We start from the raw sequence: 23,677 nt of genomic DNA on the forward strand, positions 1-23,677 counted from the left end.
CAAAGTATGAGTTTGCACTTCCTGCCCAAGGAATAACCACAAACATGGCAACCATATATATATGACAGATTATATCAGGTGTGAAAGAGACAATCAGAATTAGCTAGTGGAGGCATCAAATTTAGAACTATGGCATTTCTGAACAATGACCATTCTATCCAGTCAAAATTAGTTAAGACCAAAGAAAGTTTTGCAGAAGATTATACAAGATCAGGATATCACAGTACTGCCAGTAGATAAAAAATGATTAATTGCTGCTATGGACAGAACAGAATTTATGTGTAAGGAGTTAGTATTACTGAGTGATGCTTAGTTCATGTTCCAATATGCATAAATCTTTCACAGATCTTGGAATGTTGTATTAATAAAACAGTAAAAGGTTGTAGTATAAGGATAATAAAGTTAGTAGGGATGTTTGCTGCATGCATGTTATGGGGAATCAATTTCCCTTACATAGGGCACCAAAGATATGTAAACTAAGGCTTCTACTTAGGCCAATTGCAGCCAGCCCTTGTTTAGTTGCCAAAATATATACTTTTGAAGTTTTAGTGTTTATTGGGAAACAGTGCTTTTCAAACTTTTTGGCTGTAAAACCCTTTTGCAAATTTTCCCATAATCCCCATATCATTAAAAACAATGTATATGTGCAGATTAAATAAAAAAATCAATAATATAATTACTTACAGGACCCCCAAGAGGCATCCAAGACCTCTTTGCTTAAACTCCACAGAGAAACCAGTAATATGAAAAATTATAGAAAATTCATGCAATTAACAATCTCAGAAGCAAGAAAAAATAATGATACTTTCAACATGAGCACTTTTTTACTAACATTCTAACTCAATACACTTCAGGCTGCTTATATGGCCTGATGGATAAAAGAAAATTCTTACAGGAAGACCATCATCAGTTATGAAATATATCAAGCTGTAAATGTATTTATCATGTAATACTACATTATTTCAAGATAAAGTGTAAAAACAGATGTATGGCACCGATGAGTTCTCCCTAGTAGTGGTAAATGTAGTTATGGAATATACAATTATGTTGGTATGTTCTTATTCTTATACACAAGTGGTTATGATTATATGATATGTTTGTGATTATTACTTTGGACAGAGAGACTGAACATCTTATATTAATACCCTTTTCAGATGATATTCAATTTACTTTTGAGACTGAGATAGATAAGCACCTACCTTCTTTATATGTCCTAGTTAGGAGATAGAGTCTGCACAAAAATATTTTGACACAAAAAAAACCTATAAGCATGAGTCACTTTAAACTTAATGACTGGCACATGCTTCCTGCCCATAAGCATAACATGACAAGAGCACCGTTGAAGATGAACTAGTCATACCATAGTACCTTAGAGGAAGATAGCTGAAAGAAACAGAATGATGGCTGATCTTCAGAAAGTGGATTTCCTGAGGACATTCTTAACCACTATTGTATGGGAGGGGGAAACAACCCAGAGCCTGTTTTACCAGCCGCTGCACCTTATGCGTACCTTATTTATTATTTGGAGAATTATGGAAGAGATTTCTAGAATTCTCAGTTCATTTAGTGTGCAACATGTGTGCAGTACAGTCAGAAAGACACATGCCTGTCAATGTGGCAAAGATAAAGTAACCCACTGCTTCTAAGGTTGTAAGCTGTTATCTATAAGGTTCAGTGTCTAGATTATGCGCCCAATTATACTGGTGAAACAAAGAGATATTTGAAAGATTGATTAAAGGAGCAACTGAGCAAGTGGATTATAAAAAAAATTGGCCACTGATGAAAACCTGTAGACAGAGGGTTGGCAAATCTGTACTGCAGTGTGATTGATACTGATATGACATAAGGGTGTAGAAAGTGGTCTGAGAGCATCATATTTCCCGTCACAATAGCAATATCAATCATGATGGCCACCAGACACATTCCATCTCAGAATAAATTGAACAAGTTCAAGTTAACAAGTTCTTGTTAACTTGAACAGGTATTTAGTTTTGGTGCACTGTTTATCAAGTCACTCCGGTACTGTGCACCAGTACATAGTATTTAAGGTACTTAGAAGATTCTTCATTTGTAGAGTGTATTTATAGTTTAAAATTTATAACATTTTATTTTCCAAGACTATTGTGGTAAAAGGAAATACTAAATACACCATCAAACTAATGCTCCAAATTAATACATTTGTACTAGTTTTGTGGTACATTTAATGTTCTTTTTCTACAGTAGTCATGGAGGTATATAAACACATCTTTATAGTAAAAAATATATATATAATTTATTTTATTATTTTTTTTCTGCTTGGAGACATACAAGAACAGATAGTGTAGAATTGACAAATATCTCAGATACACATGCCCCACAAACTTACATATGCAATAGGTTCCCTAGAAAGAATACGTTAATAGCATATAAATAACTAACAAAATACTAACATATGCATTTTAAAAAAATTACCTAATCTCTTGACAAACTGTGATGCATCCAAATTTGCAGGAGATGAATGTTGATGAACAAAATGATTAGTTGTTGAGTCTTTGAAAATATCATTGAAGAAACGTAACACTGCTACCCCATCACCCCACGCATGCTCAAAGTTTACTGCTGCTTTACCATCTTTTGAGAGGATCAACTGGAAGGACTTGTCAAACCACCTTCAGATTAAAAATTATACTAGCTCAAATTGTATATCTGTCTTTATAGTGTTATATTTATAATTAATTAATAATAAATTAATTTCTAATTAATTATTATTAATTATTATAAGTTAAAGATATCTTAATATTTTATTCCATTTGTACAAAATAAAATATTAAGATAATTACAATTTCACTCAAGATCAGGTCACTAAAGAATTCATTAAGTGGATCCAAACAACCTTTACAAACTAAAATAACATGCTAATCAGTTTTAATGTGGACTCTGTTTGCATTCAACAAATTGGAAAGAAACTAAAGAGGCCAGACAAAGAGTCAACAGTAGGCCATTCTTAGTCCATGTTCAATAAATGCTTAACCAAATCATCTTGTGGCTCCTTAGAGTCTTCAAGGGGAAATTTAAAAACATAGCTACTAGAGAACAGCAGTACAACAAAGCATGGGTCCACTATGTTAATGATATGTGAAATGGTGCTCAACAAGCTGGTTATATCCAGTAACTGCTTAATGCAGGTCATGAATTTTTAATTTTGCCATTCATGCAACAACATTCTGTTTTGCATGTAGGAAGTCAGTCATGAAGAATTCTGCTTAATATACTGCAACTGTGGTATTAATTCTAGTCCACTTCAGGGCTAGAATCAATTCATCCAAATTATATTACGAGATCTACAATCACAAGAAGAAGGGAGTACAGCTAGTATTTAGGAGTATTTATAGTACACTAATGAAGAATTAAAGGAATGCATTCTGATTGTTAATGGTATGTAAAGATAAAAATATAATATGATATATAAAAATGTATAAAAAATATGTAAAGTATATTATAACAATTTAAAGAGATTAACAATATGAATATTCAAACAGTAAAATTTGGATGATTTCAAATGAATAACTATGTGTACCTTACGTGCAATAATATGAATATGGAGGTACCTCACTAACCAAATAAAATTAGACATTGTTTAAAAAGAGAATAAAAATTGCAAATTTATTTCCTGTTTGTCATTAAAGGCTGTTATAAATGAAAGATTCTTCATAGCAAGGAGAGGAGGTAAGAACGAAGTTGAGCAGTATGAAATTAACAATACTGAAATTACAGCTGAATGATTATTAGAAAAATTTCAGGGCCTAAAGGCAAGAAGTCCTGGAGTTGGCATATACCCAGCATTGAACCATTAAGATTAACGGAAGACATTATTGGATTTGGGGGAGATTTTTTGTATTAGAGAAATACTAATGTATTACCAAAACAAAAAGGCAATTCTAAGAGAAAAGTGGATAAGTACAGACCAGTCAGTCTAGCTTCAGTTGTAGAGAAAATGGGGAGGGAATGATAAATATACAATACAGAAGCATTTATAAAGAAAGAAAGGGAATTCCAAAGGAATTCACAACATGGCTCTGTTAAGGAAAAATCATTTTTGCTACCTGTTTAACTAATTTGGCTTGCTATTTTGACATATTTAGTAATGAGCAGGGTGCAGGAAATAATTTTGAGATAGTTTATTTGGATTTTAGCAAAGAATTTGACCCAATCCTACATGAGAGTTTTTTGATCATGGGTAAGATTCTATGATGGGCAGTTACAGGGCAGGAGGCCAGAGGGTTGTGATTAATGGTTACTCTTCAGATTAGTCTAACATTAGAAGAGTGGTTCCAAAGGATTGGTTCTGGGACTGTTATTGTTTCTGATTTTCATAAATGACATTAACAAAGGGATACAGGACATGATGCCAAAGTTTGCATATGATATGAAGACTGGTTAATGATCAGCACCAAGCACTACTCCTTTCTTTGGCTGGCACCACAAAAACCTGCAGCTTCCTTGCACCATATAGCTAATATTAATACCCCACCTCTCAAATGCAAAATATAAGATGTATAATGGATGCACTATAGAGTTTAATGTTATGTAATGCTATCAGGCAGTTGTCCTCCTCTTTATATTTATTCAAGAAACTTAAGATAATTTGTCAGAACTTGCTTGGTAACAAATGAGAAAAGTAAATTAATAAGTAATGCACACTCAGTAATCACTGAATCATGTTCACCCCATCCACAATGGACCATGCCACACAGCTCACATATAAGAAGCCAAACAGCTTCATACACTGGAGCAGTGGTAATTTGCATCTGGTCATGCAAGTCAAAGTGATAAAGTAGCAGTTATGGGACATAGTAAATATACTATGGATTTTTAATAGGGTATGACTGTGACAGCTCATATGTCAGATGTTTCCATATTGGATATGGCACATCTTGTTGGTTGCTCATGGCCTACTGTGGTTAAGATGCACAAAGAATGGTGTCGAAAGGGTCAAACCACATCCCACTGTCAGAACTGTAAAGGATGTTCGTGGTGAGAAAAGGGAACAGCATGGTGTACAGGCTCAACAGCAGGTCACTGTGCAATAGATGACACTGCAATACAATGAGGAATGCAAGAACAATATCCCAAATGACAATGCACCGCACACTGAGATGTGTGGGGTTCCACAGTAGATGACCCAAGAAACACCCTCTCTTCACCACTAACTATCGTCAACAGCAAATGCAGTGGTGTCAACAAGCTGGTTTGACACTGGAGGACTGGAAAAGTCCAAATACCTGGTGCAACATGGCAATGGATACCTTTGTGTGGTGTGGCACAAGCAATGTGGGTCCAGGACCCATCATGCATGGTGTCCACTATTCAGACAGGTGTTGGTGGCTTAATACAGAGCATTTTTTGCTGGCAAGAACTAGGACCTCTAGTGTGTATGGACTAACATTTAACTGCTGAAGTCTACTTAGGAGACCATGTGCACCCTGTCATGTTGAATATTTCCTGGACATAAACAGGATCTTCTGGGATGATAATATGCCTTGTCATTGGGCCTGCACTGTGTATGAGTGGTTCAATAAACATGGCAAAGATTTCACTCATCCTGATTGGCCTCCATATTTGCCTGAACTCAATTCAACTGAACACCTGCGGAATATTTTGTTGGTCCATACACACCCTGGTGTGTATAGACCAACATTTCACTGGTGAGGTCTACTGGCAGCTCTTAAGAGTCTACATGTACCCTGCCATGTAGCAATTTTTTCCAGACAAAATCAGATCTTTCAAGACAATAATGTGCCATGTCATCAGGCCTGTACTGTGACCAAGTGGTTTGAGGAACACAGTGAAGATATCACCTATTTTCATTGGCCTCTAAATTCATCTGACCTCAATCTAACTGAACACCTGCGAGATGTTTTAGAACAGGAAGTGAGGCATATACACATGCAACTGTCATCTATTCCGACACTGTAGCAAATCTTGCAGGCAGCATGGCTGAAAATCCCTATGCATGTCTGTAATAGAAGATAGTGTCAACACTATCTTCTATTACAGTAGTGGCTGATTATCATCCATCCAAAGAGTTGCCAATTTCTGAACTTTTCTATGTATGAAATAATTTTTTTTTTTTTTTTTTTTTTTTTTTTTATAGAATAGGATATCCAATACAAGTGGAGAAAAACAATATCAACAGTAAATATATCAATCCTCAGGCAAGGTGCAGATTCTCAATGCTTTTGAAGGGCAGATGTTTAGGATTAACCTAAAGCTTTTTGAAAAAAAAAAAAAAAAAAAAAAGTATACAAGAGCATAAATTTTAGAATACATGGTATCCATTCTACTGCTTAATACACAAAACAAAATCACAGACATTGCATACTAAAGATAAGCAGGCACACCGAATGACAGCTTTGAAATTGAAAATTAAGTAGTTTGGTTTGTTTGCTTGTTTATGAACTTTACAGTGCAAGGGCAGCAAGGCCATAATGCACCTAACTATGGTAATATTAAATACACAGTTTATGTATATAAATGTTGTTAAAGTTCACACTTCATTGTATAATTGTATCCATTTAAGGAATGAAAAAATTTTGGCCACATACGGGGTATCTGCCAGGAGGTCAGCAATACTGAAAGGAATGTTCGTCCTGGAAAAAGTGGTAAACATAGCTTGTCGGTCACTATTGTATTTGGGGCAATCAATGGGTACGTGTTGGACAGTGAGCTGAGTGTTGCAATCTTCTTGCAGGCACTGATCCACAACAGGGTAATGGATCAGTGCCTGCAAGAAGATAAAGATGTGTTAGATGTGTATGGCCTATTCGTAGTCAAGCTAATATGACTTCTTCATGATGTTTTCACTTATATTGGATTTCCAAGGTTGGAGATGTTTCTTTATATGGAGTAGTTTGTTCCCATTTTTCAAGACACCACTTCTTTATAATTGACTTGTAGTCTGTGATCAGTATACTAAACAGTTCATCTATAGCAACTGGAGCAGTTATCACAGCTAGATTAGCACGTTCATTTCCAGAAATTCCAACATAACCAGGGCTCCAACAAAAGATGATTTCTTGTTTCTTCCTATTTAGCTTAGTAATGGTATTCCAAATCTGTATGGGTAAATGGTTATCATGATTTTTATTCTGCTGTATAGCTTGGATAACACTAATGGAGCCTGTATAGATAACACTTCAATATATTTGTTGATAAGGTAAAATTTAATGCTATGAAGATAGAAGAGTTCTGCAGCGTAGCTGCTGCATTTAATGGGGAGTTTCTTGCTATGATAAGGTTAGGAAAAACTGCTGATGCACCAACATGGGCGTCAATTTTAGATCCGTCCATGTAGATTGGCATGTACTCTGCATGCTGGGTTCTCAATGCAGCATGAATTTGCAGTACGTTATGTTAGGGTAAGGTGTGCTTCCCAAACAATGTGAGTGAAAAGTCACACAACGGTATGTGATACATTCAAGGTGGAGCTGTACGAGAAGCAGTAGGCTGTATCATGCTAAGGTCAATTTGTCAGTCATTGAGCAGGGAATGTAGGCATATTCCATTGATGGGTTTTTAGATGAATAGGCTCTGTAAAGGTTCTCCCATTTGGGCGAGAAAAGTCCATTTCGAATGGGGTTGTCTAGTTGCCCTTTGACTTTTGCTACGTAGTTGCTTCAGTATATAAGCTATGAACTGGTGATGTACGGGATGCCCCTAGTGCAAGCTGAAGAGAACTGTGGTGTACGAGATCAAGCCAATGTAAGGCACTTGGTCTAGCAGAGCTGTAGTCCACAGAGCCGTAGTTTAGTTGTGACCATATTAATGCATGATACAAATGTAATAGAGTGTAACAGTCGGCTCCCCATGTTGTGCCAGATAGTACTCTTAAGATGATTGGCATCTTAAGGCAAGTAATCCAGAGCTCTTTTATATGTTTGAGGAAGGTAAGTTTATGGTCTAGGACCACACCAAGAAAGCAGACACTACAAATCACTGGGATGATTTGATTTTCTAGGTGAAGTTCTGGGTCTGGATGTAGGTTACACTTCTTACAGAAGTGTATTCCGACAGTCTTTGCATACTGCTACCCATATGCAACAGTACTTTGCATATTGCTACCCATATGCAAAGTACTGCATATGGGTAGCAATAACCAAAGAGAAACATACCAACTGTGTGGTACTACACTCAGGGAAGTGGAAAGTGAAAAAGACCTGGGGAGTAATAGTGCAGTCAAATATGAAGTTCGCTGAGCAGTGCAGAGGGGCTGCCAGGGTAGGTCACGGAGTCTTGTCAATAATATATAGGAATTTTGCTAGCAATGTCCATATCCTCATCAGTGAATAGTTTTTCTGTGGGGAGGCATCTAATTGTACAGTAATTGGAGTATTTATGGCTTTACTTTGTTTGCTAGTCGTTTGGTTTACTGGTACAGTGGCTAATACTGACCTTGCCCACTGAGATAGCGATTCGCTTGGTGGCATAGTTACCACTGTTTGGGTTGCAATAGATATATCTCTTTTGGTTGCTTGAGCATAGGTTGGTTTATTAGTATTCAGGGCTGGTAAAGACTTTTTGGCCTCTTGGTAGGAGTGTCCCCTTTGGTGTCATTGTGTTCAGTTTTGTATTGCTATATGTGTTTTTCACTTTTCCAAAGGGGACACTCCTTGGAAAACGCCGGATGTACTTTTCAGCAGTTTGGACAACTAGGTGTAGCTGTGCATTTAGTGTTTGTGCGCGCAGTGGATCCACATGTGGCAAAAACAGATGCTCCTCTGCAGACTGTTTGTGAGTGCCCAAACTTCTGGCACTTGTAGCAGCATAAGGGGTTTGGAATATACACTTTAACAAGGCAATTAGCATAACCTGCTCTGATCGCTGTTGGTGTTTTGGGTTATCGAATGTGAGTATTATGTTCCGAGTGGGAACTAGTGTGCCGTCTTTTTTTTGTCATTATTCTTCTTACATTGATTACTACTTGATCTTATAGTTCTTGTTTCAGCTCATCATCTGACACGTTTATGAGGTCCCATTTGGTGATGACACCTCTTGACATGTTCAGGGAAACGTATGGTGAAATGATAATGGAAGTTCCACCAAAGGATTTTAGGTTTAGTAGTTGTTCAGCCTGTCGAGCAGTGGCAACTTCAACCAGTAAGTCTCCTGATCTTAAGTGATGAACTGCCTTGAGAGTACCTATTATGCTTTCCAGGCATTTTTGCACTAGAAATGGTGAGAGTTTGCCAATAAGTTGTCCTTCGGTTGAGTGAATGATAAGGAAGGTTAGAGTTCTAATTTTGGCTACATCAGTCTTTTGATGTTTAGCTGCAACAAAATCAGACTCTGACTGTTTTCACGCTGTAAGGGTTTCATCTATGCACCCAGTGCATTTCTGGGTTTTAGGAACTGATTGCTCCATTTCACCCTGGAAGGGAGAGCTTTTCCCCTCCAGGTTACTGGCCCCGCCATGTGGAGGCAGGAGCAGTGACACCTTTGTGACCAAGTGGTAATGGGTTAGTAATAAAACAAAAAATTAAGAGAAGAAAAAAAGAAGGTTACTTCTCCTTCTGATCTAGTAAAGTGCTTTCTTTTACTGAATGAACTGAGCATTAATGTAATGCTGAAAATTAGGAAACAAATTTTATTTCACCAAGAAAGAGTGCTAATTTACTTGCAAAGACACTTGATCACAAAATCGCTTGGCACCTAGCATTAGCATTAATAGAGGCATTTGATGCAAGAAAGCAAGCTTATGCAGCATCAGCCAAAAAAAAATAAAGTAAAATAAATAAATAAAAAATAACCACTTCCACTTCACCCCTCTGTTCGTTCGAAATACCTGTCCAGCTGAGCCTTAAACTTATTTAGGCTATCAACTTCCACGACAAGGGATGGAAGTCTGTTCCACCTACCAACCACCCGCTGCCTAAAGGCAAATTTCCGCACATCTATCCTACATCTGTCTTTCCTCAATTTGAATTTATGCTCTCTCAAATGATTATTCTGAGCAAGAGGAAGAATCCCATCAGCATTGAGCATGCTTAACCCATTCAAGGCTTTGTACAGCTCTATCAGATCACCTCGCTGGTGCCTAGTCTCCAGACACTGTAATTCGCAAAACTTAAGCCTTTCTTCATAAGAGCACCCCTTTGTTCCATTCACTAATCTTGTTGCCCTTTGCTGTACTCGTTCCAGCAGCTCTACATCCTTCTTGAAATGAGGCCTCCAGGCCTGTATACAATACTCTAGGTGTGGCCTGACCATTGCCTTATACAAGGGAATAATCACCTCCTTATCCCTGCTAGAAAAATTCCTATATATCATTGACAATACACCATGAGCTACTCTTGTAGCCCGTCTGCACTGCTCAGAGAACTTCATATCTGCCTGCACAACCACCCCCAGGTCCCTTTCATTCTCTACCACTGTCAGTGTAGTACCACAGAGTTGATACATTGCTCTGGGGTTGCTGTTTCCCATATGTAGTACTTTACATTTGTCAATGTTAAACTTCATTTGCCACCTCTCAGCCCATCTGCTCAACCTTTCCAGATCCTGTTGCAGCAGCATAGTGTCAGTAGTGTCCTTGACAACCCTGCCAACCTTCGTATCGTCTGCAAACTTGGACATTAAGCTTGATATACCATCATCAATATCATTTATAAATAAAGAAAACAATAAAGGACCCAATACTGAACCCTGAGGGATTCCACTAATAACATTAGTCCACAATGAGCAGTGTCCATTGATTACCACTCTCTGTGTTCTCCCCCTCAGCCACCCCTTTATCCATAGCAGCAATCTGCCTCCAATGCCACACCGCTCCAATTTGTGCAGCAGTCTTCCATGTGCAACAGTATCAAAAGCCTTTCTAAGATCCAAATATATGATATCAAAGTTATTTCCCGCATCCGGTTCCTTTGTGACCATATCATAGTGTCCAATCAAATTGGTCAGGCAAGTTTTCCACTTAACAAATCCATGCTGTGTTCAAGCTATAACTGAAGTCTTGTCTAGATGATCATGCAATGCTTCTTGAACCACTGCCTCCATTAATTTCCATGGAACAGAAGTTAAACTAACAGGTCTATAATTACTTGTGTCAGCCTTTGATCCTCCTTTGTGAATTGGGGTCACATTTGCACATCTCCAGTCCATGGGTACCTCCCCTGAGTCCAAGGAAGCTCTCATAATTATGGCTAAGGGTTTGCTTACTTCCTTTGCTGCCTCCTTTAATATAACTGGATAGATCCCATCCACCCCAGGTGCCTTTCTTGTGTTTATCTTCAACAATTTCTCCTCCACTTTACTCTCAGTTATTACAAGATTCTCTAGCTTACTGCCAGAGTTGCCTTACTGTTAACAGGAGAGATTGCTTCTACAGGGATGGGATACACTTAAATAGAAAGGGTGCAAGAATTTTTGCTGATGCTGTCGAGGCAGTGTTAGGTGGGTCGGAAAACTGCTAGTTGGGGGGATACAAGGACTAATAGATTAACAGTAGCCACTGGCAGAGGTGGAAGTGATTCTTGCACTGCTTCTATTGAAATGAGCAGAAGCCTGGAAAACAAGATGCAGGATATTTCAGAGACTGCTGGTAGTCATTGCGGTACAAGTAAAAACATGGGTTGTGTTAGGGTAGCTAAGAATAGAAACAGGTGCATGTATACCTGCGTGTACACCAATGCTAGGAGTTTGGTAAATAAATTTGATGAATTTGAGGTATTGCTCAAAACATCAAAGGCAGATATTGTTGGGATATCAGAGACGTGGTGTCACACAGATATAAGTAATGCGGAACTGGAATTTGGGGAATACAATGTGTATAGAAAGGATAGACAGGACAGGAGGGGAGGAGGGGTTATGCTATTAATTAAGAAACACATAAAGTCCAAGGAAGTGAAACCAGTCGACATCGATGGACAGGGCAGTGTCGAGTCAGTTTGGTGTGACATAAGCATAGGGAAATCAAAATTGAGAGCAGGAGTGTGCTATAGGCCTAATGACTCTGATGAGTATAATAAGATATTGTACAGGGAAATAGAGTGGGCCAGTAAATCAGAGAGTCTTATAATGGGGGATTTTAATTTCCCAGATATTGACTGGAATTTGTAGGTTGGTCACTCGCACACTAGCAAGGCTTTTGTGGATTTATTGGATGATTGTTTTCTACATCAGCATGTTCGTGAGGCAACAAGAGGGAGCAATACTCTTGATCTGATTATCAGTAGTGATTCTTCATGCATTAAGAATCTGCAGATAAATGAACCACTAGGTGGCAGTGATCACAGTGTGTTGAAGTGGGATTTACTCAAGGAGGTAACTGAGTGGACAGAAATCATGGAATACGTGCCTAGTAACAGGTGGGTCTACCTTTCGCCCGAATAAGCGCAGTCAACACGGCGAAGCCTTGAGTCCACTAGTTCACGAAAGCGGTCCACAGGTATTTCCATCCATGCTTGCTGCACCGCTGTCCATAATTCAGTCGCCTTTCTGGGTAGAGTATCCAAAGCTCGAACGGACCTCCCAAAGATGCTCCACAGGGTTCATGTCCGGTGAATGGGAAGGCCATTCCATGGTCGTAAAATCTGCAGAATGCTCTTCGAACATGTTCTAGTCACCACGGCTCTGTGGGGAGGCGCATTGTCCTGCTGGAAGAGTCCATTGCTCTGTGGATGCACAATGACTATGAAGGGATGCAGATAGTCTACAAGAATGGACACGTAATCCGAACCTTTCAGGGATTAATATCGACTGTAAGTAAAAAACATAATTATGTGGAAACTGGAAAAGGGACTCATCGCACCAGAATACCCGTCTTCAATCATCCATGATCCAGTTCCGATCAGAGGTAAAGGGAAGGGTTTTTGTTTTCGTAAAGGCGACTATGATGGTCTGAGACAGTATTTAAATTCTATACAGTGGGACCAACTGATGATGTTACCAACAGCAAACTCAAAATGGGAAGCATTCAAGGAACTAATCTTGGAGGCTACCAGGCTTTACATACCAACTAAGAAATACTGTTCAAGGTTTAGGCCTAAATGGTTGTCAGATGAATTAATGAGACATGTGGCAGAGAAGAAAAATGCATGGGATACATACAAATTAATGGGTGACATGGAAGCCTATGATAGATATAAGTTGGTCTGTAACCAAGTCACAAAGGAGATTAGGCAGGCAAAGGCAGACTACGAAAAATCCTTGGCAAAGGATGCAAAGAAAAACAGAAAAGAGTTCTTTACATATTTGAACTCGAGAAGGAAAGGGATGAATCAGATTGGTCCACTGGATATTGATGGTTCAACGGTTGAGGATCCTGCTCAGGTGGCTAACAATCTAAACGAGTATTTTGCATCTACATTCACGCATGAGGAGTTATTCAGGAAGGAGAATGATGTAGGTAAAGTAAACATTGGCAGTGAGCTGGATGATTTTGTAATAACTGAGAGGAAAGTGGAGGAGAGATTGTTGAAGATAAACATAAAAAAGGCACCTGGGGTGGATGGGATCTATCCAGTTATATTAAAGGAGGCAGCAAAGGAAGTATGCAAACTCCTAGCCATAATTATGAGAGCTTCTTTGGACTCAGGGGAGGTACCCATAGACTGGAGATGTACAAATGTAACCCCAATTCACAAAGGAGGATCAAAGGCTGACACAAGTAATTATAGACCTGTTAGTTTAACTTCTGTTCCAGGTAAATTAATGGAGGCACTGGTTAAAGAAGCACTGCAGGATCATCTAGACAAGAATTCAGTTATAGCTCAGACGCAGCATGGTTTTGTTAAGGGCAGGTCTTGCCTGACCAATTTGATTGGATACTATGATGTAGTCACAAAAGAACTGGATGCAGGGAATAACTTTGATATTATATATTTGGATCTTAGAAAGGCTTTTGATACTGTTGCACATGGAAGACTGCTGCACAAATTGGAGCAGTGTGGCATTGGAGGCAAATTGCTGCTATGGATACGGGGTTGGTTGAGTGGCAGAAGACAGAGAGTGGTAATCAATGGACACTGCTCAACGTGGAGTTCCTCAAGGTTCAGTGTTGGGTCCGTTGTTGTTTTCGGTGTTTATGAATGATATTGATGAGGGGATATCAAGTTTAATGTCCAAGTTTGCAGATGATACAAAGGTTGGCAGGGTCGTTAAGGACACTACTGACGCTATGCTGCTGCTGCTGCAATAGGATCTGGAAAGGTTGAACAGATGGGCTGAGAGGTGGCAAATGAAGTTTAACATTGACAAATGTAAAGTACTACATATGGGAAACAGTAACCCCAGAGCAACGTATCAACTCTGCGGTACTACACTGACAGTGGTGGAGAATGAAAAGGACCTGGGGGTAATTGTGCAGGCAGATATGAAGTTCTCTGAGCAGTGCAGACGAGCTGCAAGAGTAGCTCATGGTGTCTTGTCAATGATATACAGGAATTTTTCTAGCAGGGATAAGGAGGTGATTATTCCCTTGTATAAGGCAATGGTTAGGCCACATCTTGAGTACTGTATACAGGTCTGGAGGCCTCATTTCAAGAAGGATGTAGAACTGCTGGAATGGGTACAGAAAAGGGCAACAAGATTAGTGAATGGAACAAAGGGTTGCTCTTACGAAGAAGGCTTAAGTTTTGCAAATTACAGAGTCTGGAGACTAGACACCGGCGAGGTGATCTGATAGAGGTGTATAAGGCTTTGAATGGTTTGAGCATGCTCAATGCCAATGGGATTCTTCATCTTGCTCAGAATAATCACCTCAGAGGGCATAAATTCAAATTGAGGAAGGATGGATGTCAGATAGATGTGCGGAAATTTGCCTTTGGCCAGCGGGTGGTTGGTTAGTGGAACCGACTTCCATCACTTGTTGTAGTAGTTGATAGCCTAAACAAATTTAAAGCTCAACTGGACAGGTATTTCGAACGAACAGAGGGGTGAAATGGGAGTGGGGTTTTTTTTTTTTTTTTTTGGCTGATGCTGAATAAGCTTGCTTTCTTGCATCATATGCCTCTACTAATGCTAATGCTAAGACATTTACGCTGTATGTCAACATCCGATCTCACTGTACCGTTAGTTCGAATGTTCCGTTATTTCGACAATCTACTGTAATTAAATAAACACAGAGTGCAGATAGACACTACAACTCGGTTGCATCCTCACCTGATGTTCAAGGCAAGACTGATCAGATTACCAGAAACAGCTCGTATAATCAACTCCAGGGGTTCACATCTGGTGAGTATGGGCTTGGCAAACCCATGGTCCTGAGCTGGATATCATCATCCTTCTCTTGCTTGGTGATTCCTCTCTCTTGGGAATTTTTTTTGGCTGATGCAGCATAAGCCTCAGGCTTCCTTGCATCATAGGGCTAATAATAATAATAATAATAATCTGCTCAACCTTTCCAGATCCTGTTGCAGCAGCATAGTGTCAGTAGTGTCCTTGACAACCCTGCCAACCTTCGTATCGTCTGCAAACTTGGACATTAAGCTTGATATACCATCATCAATATCATTTATAAATAAAGAAAACAATAAAGGACCCAATACTGAACCCTGAGGGATTCCACTAATAACATTAGTCCACAATGAGCAGTGTCCATTGATTACCACTCTCTGTGTTCTCCCCCTCAACCACCCCTTTATCCATAGCAGCAATCTGCCTCCAATGCCACACCGCTCCAATTTGTGCAGCAGTCTTCCATGTGCAACAGTATCAAAAGCCTTTCTAAGATCCAAATATATGATATCAAAGTTATTTCCCGCATCCAGTTCCTTTGTGACCATATCATAGTGTCCAATCAAATTGGTCAGGCAAGTTTTCCGCTTAACAAATCCATGCTGTGTTCAAGCTATAACTGAAGTCTTGTCTAGATGATCCTGCAGTGCTTCTTTAACCAGTGCCTCCATTAATTTTACAGGAACAGAAATTAAACTGACAGGTCTATAATTACTTGTGTCGCCCTTTGATCCTCCTTTGTGAATTGGGGTCACATTTGCACATCTCCAGTCCATGGGTACCTCCCCTGAGTCCAAGGAAGCTCTCATAATTATGGCTAAGGGTTTGCTTACTTCCTTTGCTGCCTCCTTTAATATAACTGGATAGATCCCATCCACCCCAGGTGCCTTTCTTGTGTTTATCTTCAACAATTTCTCCTCCACTTTACTCTCAGTTATTACAAGATTCTCTAGCTTACTGCCAGAGTTGAATACACCTCTGGCATTCTCCTCGGTGAATAACTCCTCATGTGTGAATGTCAATGCAAAATATTCATTTAGTTTGTTAGCTACCTGAGCAGGATCATCAACAGTTGACCCATCGATATCAAGTGGACCAATCTGATTCATCCCCTTCCTTCTAGAGTTTACATAAGTAAAGAACTCCTTGCTGTTTTTCTTCGCATCCCTGGCCAAGGATTTCTCGTAATCTGCCTTCGCCTGCCTAACCTCCTTTGTAACTTGGTTACAGATCAACTTGTATCTATCATAGGCGTCCGTGTCACGTGTTAATTTGTATGTATCCCATGCATTTTTCTTCTCTGCCATATGCCTCATTAGTTCATCTGACATCCACTTAGGCCTAAACCTTGAACAATATTTCTAGTTGGTATGTAAAGCCTAGTAGCTTCCAAGATAAGTCCTTTGAATGCTTCCCATTTTGAATTTGCTGTTGCTAACATCATCAGTTGATCCCACTGTATAGAATTTAAATACTGTCTCAGTCCATCGTAGTCGCCTTTACGAAAGCAATACCCCTTCCCTTTACCCCTAATGGTTGTTACCTCTTTGAGTAAATCCCACTTCAGAACACTGTGATCACTGCCACCTAGTGGTTCATTTATCTGCAGATTCTTAATGCATGAAGAATCACTACTGTTAATCAAATCAAGAGTATTACTCCCTCGAGTTGCCTCCCGAACATGCTGATGTAGAAAACAAAAGGAGAGTATTACTCCCTCGAGTTGCCTCCCGAACATGCTGATGTAGAAAACAAAAGGAAAACAAAACAAAAGATGATGTAGAAAACAAAATGCTGATGTAGAAAACAAACAAAACACCTGGAGCCAAATTAAGTAGTCCACATTTTAAAAACATATATCACAATCTTGACTTAAATACTGAAGAAAAGTAGACTTTCCATAAATCCAATGAAAGACAATTTCTTCTAATCTTCTGGAAAAACTATAAAAGTTGGCAGGTATGTACACAGAAATGAATGTAAAGATTGAGATAATTTCTAAATAAGGAATAATGTGTTTCAACACTGAAACTATCAACGAATTCTGATAATATTATTGAATACTTTTATAAAAATTTTTTAACCTGAACATCTCCTCCTGTGTAAGAGTTAGTTTTGTAAGATGAATAACATATTAATGAATATTAATGCTAATGTTCATTAGCAGTGAATTACACAGTCATAACAGAAACTTTTGATTACAGTGAGGAATATGCATTGTACGCATTTAAGAGAAAGTAACAGATTTTTTATTTCCTGTAGCTATTCTGTGAGGGCATTTGCTGTCCAGAGAATTTTGTATAATTATACTTCCCATTATTTTTGAATACAGAAATGAATATTTCGCCAGTGGTTAAGTTAATGAGCATAATTCACCAGAGCTTAATGATAAAATTAATGCCGACTATAAGACTGCAGGTGCCAACACACTGAAATTTGACCAATGACACATGTTTGGCTAATTAAATTTGTTACCTTGTTTTCAAAATTTCACATGAAATAAAATTCCTTCTGAATTTCATGTATGCTTTATTATTTTGCATATACAATTCTCATTCATGCCAAAAAAATAGGACTAAAATACTATTTTGGATTCTGGTGAGACATCTTTATCTCCAGATATAGTATTTCTATTATTAGAACACTTGTGTCTTTCACTCAAAACCAAATTAACTGTTGCTTATTTCTTAAATAACAAAAAAGACATGCAATATTACAGTTTTCAAATACGTAAACAATATAAAATAATAATCCTGTAGAATACATACCTGTTGACTGCTGGACCATGCAACATATGATGTGCAGTTTTTATTAAGTCACTGCCAAGAGTCTCTTCATCCAAAACCATTGCAAAAATAGCAGTATCAATTAAATTAAACTGCTCAGTATTGCCCAGATTCTTCAATTGCTCCCTAACTGATGCCCAAATATTTCGATTCTCGGTTGTGAGAACAGACACTGGAAATGGTGGTGAGTGTGTGTTGTCCTTCAAGATATGAGCAAGATAAGCATGGAAATGAGAAGGTGGCAACAGATTACCTATGATAAAATGACAGCATTTTCAATTTACTCCCCTATAAAATAAATTTAAAATGAAATTTTTAATGCCAAAAACATTTTAAAAATGTATAAGAGCTCAGAATAAATTGAGTGCCCCAGGAATTTCCTGACCATAATTAAAATTTACATATATTTATAAACATAAGTCTTCAACCTTTAGTTTTATCACTAGTTAGATTTAATTTCATTTAATTTGGGTAAAATAAGTTAGATTACACTGTTTCCAAAGGAAATAGTAAAATCTAACTATTTATTAATATTTATCTTTCAAAATTATTTATCTATTTATCAAAAGTGAAATCTACTATTTTCGAAATTAATATAAAACTAAAAATTAAAAAGAAATCACTGTTTATAAGACTTCATTCACAGGCAAAAAACCTGTAGAGCACTTTTTTTAATTCTACTAGGATGGTGCACTTACAAATGGCTTTCCCTTTAATCAGAAAATAAAGAAATGACTTTAAGGTTCGATTTATGACTAGCAGACAAAATTCTGAAATGTTTATAAAGGTGTAGCATTAAAGAGAAATAGTGGGGGAAGGGATAGGCTCTTTCAGAAAAAACAAAATAACATGTTCTGAATGCCACTGATATAAAGGTTTACATAACTCCAACTGCTTTGTAATAGTATAACTGTTTTTATATTCATCTGGATCGGTATGGTTCCAATCCTGTTGATGACTACAGGAGTTTCTTAAAAGCTTTTATTGCTCAGGAGACAGGATTTTACCAGGAGGTATTCTGAGTTTTTCAAGCCACAAATATGTAAACTGATTTGGGACCACAGTGTCCGTAGGCTGTGTTCCTAGATATGTTTAACAGATGCATTCAACACAAAAGCATCATTACTGTGTATAGCTTATTGTATGGATTGCTTTCTTGGCTATAAAAAATGATGCTTTTTACATACACACAGGCTAATATTATTAGTACTCAGAATTTCCAGATCCAGTACTTGGATTTTATATTCATGCTCACTGCAATACTTCAGAAGCCTGAAGCTTGTTAGTTTTAAATGACTTCAGCTGTTACAGACATGATTTTATCATTTGAATTCACCCATGTACTGAAGCATACTGTTCACCAAGGTAAGACAACTTAGCTGGCAGCATGACAAAAATTTTTGATTTTTCTAAGTACATAGTGGCATAGTGGCATAGTGTTTTGTGAAAGGCGCCACCTGTGGTTTCCCACATCTGCACCATGGTACTTTGTGAAGAAATACAGAATCTCTGTAAAAGCCAGAAAAAGTGTAATGTCTGGTTTCTGTCAGAGTAGTGTTATGTTTTGTTGTTGTGTCTCTGGCTGCTTGGCCGCAGAGCCCCTAGTGGGACCCCACGTTGCCCGCCACCACCACTGGGAGGTGAGCCAGGCTGCCCATTATACTCTGGCTGGCCTTTGCCAGGGTTGCCTAAGCTTCCTGACAAAGGTCAAGTGAAAAAAAAAATAAAATAAAATAAAATAAAAATAATAATAATAAAATAAAAAAAATAAAAATAAATAAATAAATAATAAAATAATAATAATAAAATAAAAAAAAAAAATAAATAAATAAATAATAAAATAATAATAATAAAATTAAAAAAAAATAATAAATAAATAATTAAATAAATAAATAAAAAAAAAATAATAATAATAAAAAATAAAAAAGTGGGGGGGAGGAAAACAGAGCAGGAGTACGAGTTAGAAGGAACAGAAAGAGGGAAAGGAGGACGGACTGAAGTTAAGGAGCAGTCCGCTCTTTGTGAGGTGAAAATAGGGATCTGGGGGTGGGAGTTAAAGTAGCAGGGGACAGGTGCCCCTGCATGATCACCAGAGGCCAATGGACTCTGTATCCCGCACTCAGGAGTTCTCCAGAGTGCCACCAATCCCGCACCAGAACGGTGCCGGCTGATCCTACCCTATAAGGGGTTTGCAGCAGTATCCCGCACTCGATGAGTGCCAGCAGTCCCGCACCAGAATGGTACCAGCAGTGTTCCTACCCTTAAAGGATTTGCAAGTTGTCAAGGCAGTGTCCTCTAGCGGAGGAGGAGCTAACCCACGCCAGTCTGATTCAGGCCTTGGGCAGCATGATCCAATGTTGTTCTCATTTCAGCAATCTTGGCTAGCCTCAGTGCGAAGATTTCCTGCGCATACACAGTTAGTGCCCTGTATGTGTTTTCATCGAGCAGCAGCGAGGACTCTTGGTTTCGTGGATTCCTTTGAATTGCGGTAGCAAACTTGATTCTACTGTTGTCATAGGCAGGGCACTCATACATGAGATGCCCCCAGGACTCTTCTTCTCCACAATGGCACCGCGGGTCTCTTTCAATCCCCATAGCTGTGAGTTTCTGACGGAAGGGGCCGTGTCCAGTGATGATAAACGTCATGTGCAGACCAGGTGAGAACCATGGAGGGGGCTCTGGGTGAGTATGGTTTATAGTTGGGAGGAATCGCCTCGTGATGTCTCCTTTCTGTGTGGTTTCCCAGCTCTGTTGCCATATCGCTTGTAGGTGTTGGGTGATTCTCCTCTTCTCTATCTTGGGGTCATTTGCAAGATCCAGCTGGATATTTACTATTTCAGCTGGTGTTCCTTTCCTAAGGTGGTAATATAGGCCTCGCCTGACTACTTCTAGGTAGAGTGGCTGACAACCTGTTAGAACTTGCAAGGCAGGGGTGCTAACAGTGCGGCATGCCCTACTAATTGATAGCAGCATGAACCTTTGAATTGTATCCAGCTTCTGTTTGTTTTTTGATAGTGTAGCTTGTCTATACCAGGTGGAGGCACCATAGCAGACAATCGGGACATATACTGCTTTGTATATGAGGGTCAGAGCTTTGTGCTTCAGGCCCCAGTCGGCTCTGCTCACCCTCCTGATCATGGCGGCATACTTCCGGATTTTGGTGGCTAGATATTTCAGGTGGTTATGGAAATTAAGACCTGAGTCAATGTAAATACCTAAGTATTTAACCTCTGTGTACAGTCGGATGGGGGTGAAGTTTAATTTCATCGTAGGTGGTCTTCTAATTTGTCGTCTGCCCTTTAGGAGAATGGATTTTGTTTTTTCTGCCGAGATGGTAAGGTTGTGCAAGGCTGCCCAGTTCTGGAGCTTCACAAGCGCCGCATTTGCAATAATTTCCAAGGACGACCTAGTGTCCGCACGCACCAACAGGACAAGGTCGTCCGCAAAGGCCAAGGGCTCAGCCCCCCCCAAGGTCCAAGCCCAGGAACTCGTCCAAGACAATAGACCAGAGGAACGGGCCAAGCACAGAGCCCTGCGGACATCCCCGGTGGATGAATCTGGTAACTGTCTGATATTTGTTAGTAACTCGTACTTTTCTGTTGGTTAGATAAGACTTCAAACTGTTATATAGATTTTTAGAAACATTTGAGTGCCGAAGTCTCCGAAGAACGCTGGGCCACCACAGGCGGTCGAAAGCTCCAGCAAAGTCCACCAATATAGCAAGAGAGTACTTGAAAGCTGAGTGCGTTGCTTGGGTGATTAGATTGTTGACAGCGTCTTCAGTGCTGCAGCCTTTTTTAAAGCCATATTGTTTTTCTGAGGAGAGTTGGTGTTCCTCATAGCAGGCAGAAAGTCTAAACAAGAGTAGACGCTCCAGTAGTTTGGCCATCACGGAGAGTAAGGCAATCGGGCGATATGAGGCTGGGTTCTGTGGTGACTTGTCCGAGTTTTTCAGAATTAGTTTTAAGGTTGCAGTCTTCCATGAAGCTGGGAAGGTGCCCTCTGCCAGGCACTTATTCTGTAGGCTTAGAAGTATAGCTGGGCAGGCCTCAGCGAATTTTTTGAGAACTTCTACTTCCAGCAGGTCTGCACCTGGTGTTTTTCCATCTTTCATCTTGTTAATTGCCACGTCCATCTCAAAGCTGGTGAACGGGGGCTCCACCGTTGCTGTGTGGTATTCTAAATTCTGGTTGATAATTTCTTGTTGCTGTTGCGTCAAAGGTGCCTCTTCAACAGGGTAAATGGTATCAAGAATGTTATTTATAGTATCCTCCCAGGTATAGGTGGAAGTACCGTCTATTTTCAGTGTTGTATCAAGCACCTCACCACGTGGTAATTTATTAGTTACAATTTTGAAAACGATGCCCCATGGGTTCTCATTTCCGGAGATAGACACCAGAGTTTGCCACGATTGCTTTTTGTTTTTGCGAATTTCTTTAGTATATTCATTTCTGACTGTGCGGTAAGCTTCCCTGGCTGCTGTAATCTCTTGGGAGGACATCGTCGCCCTTGCCCGCTGGAACATTTTCCTAGCATGGTGGACCCTTCTTCTTAGATCGTCTAGCTGGTGGTTCCACCAAGGGACAGCATACCTGTAGGGCCTTCTGCGTGGGATGGAAAGGTCGCAGACGCTTCTGATAGTAGCGGTAATGCTTTTTACACAGTCATCCGGAGTTAGCGTGTCAAAGAGTGGAATATCTTCAGGGAGTCTCGTTGACAGTTCTGTTCGAAAGCGCTCCCAGTCAGCCTTCTTGACGTTATAACGTATCACATCTCTGGGGACTGGAGGGGTACGTTCCAGAGAGCGAACCAGGGAGAATGAAATTGCTCTGTGGTCCGACGTAGTCCAGGATTCTTGAACAGTCCATCTGGCGAGCTTGACAGCAATATCTGGAGTCGCCGCTGTAACGTCAATGTTGCTTTCCCAGAGGGGGCCGCTGTAGGTGTGGAGATGACCAGGGCGGTTTATAACTTGAAGTCCTGTTGTGAGGAAGAAATCTTCAAGTTGTGCACCATTCCTATGAGCAGACCTGTCAGGTGTGTGACTGTGCCAAAGCACAGATCGGCAGTTTGCGTCCATGGCTATTAGCAACCGCCCCCCTGAAAGAAGTTGGAGAGCTGTCTGGATAGTTGAGATTGCTGGGGCAATATCTTCTCCAGGATGGGTATATAAGGACAACAAGAAGAGCGGGCCCAGCGGAGTTATAATTTGTGCGCAAGCACTGTTTGCAGTACAGAGTGGCGTTATCTTGGTGGTAGTGATATCTGGATTTCTGACTATTATTGCAGCCCAAGGGTTCTCTGTTGTGCAATAAACTGTTTTGTATGTTGCAGGATACCCAGTAACCACTCCCGACCGGACATAGGGTTCTTGAAGTAAGACCACATCTATTTGGTTTTCCTCTATTTTTACTTTTAGCTGGTCGGCTACTCCCCTAGCTCTCTGTGCATTTTGTTGGACAATTCTTATTTCTTTGTAGTTATTGGTTAAAGGGGCTCTATCCATAGTTGATTCTCATTTGGTACAGACTTTTAGCTTTTAGGTATACTGGACAGTTTCCATCCCTGATTGAGTGCTGATGGGGCGCCTTGGCCACCTTACAGTTGGCACAGGTTGGTGGTTGATCTTTTGCTGGGCAGTCCCTGTATCCATGCCCTTTTTGGGCACAGTGGCCACA

At 39.6% G+C, this 23,677-nt stretch overlaps 1 protein-coding gene across 1 annotated transcript in view; it reads right to left on the reverse strand.

Annotated features, from left to right (window-relative positions):
- The window catches only part of CPT2 (Carnitine palmitoyltransferase 2), a 127,448-nt gene that overhangs the window by 41,814 nt on the left and 61,957 nt on the right, over positions 1-23,677 (reverse strand). Inside the window, exons 8-9 of the mRNA XM_090381154.1 lie at positions 17,982-18,252; positions 2,452-2,648 (exon numbers count right to left, since the gene is read on the reverse strand). Coding sequence (XP_090237280.1) covers positions 2,452-2,648; positions 17,982-18,252 — 468 coding nt within the window. The remainder of the gene's footprint in view (positions 1-2,451; positions 2,649-17,981; positions 18,253-23,677) is intronic.

This window comes from Mastigoproctus giganteus, chromosome 9, assembly GCF_048544385.1.
Source record: "Mastigoproctus giganteus isolate SK-2022 chromosome 9, ASM4854438v1, whole genome shotgun sequence".
In the NCBI taxonomy this organism is placed as follows: domain Eukaryota; kingdom Metazoa; phylum Arthropoda; class Arachnida; order Uropygi; family Thelyphonidae; genus Mastigoproctus; species Mastigoproctus giganteus.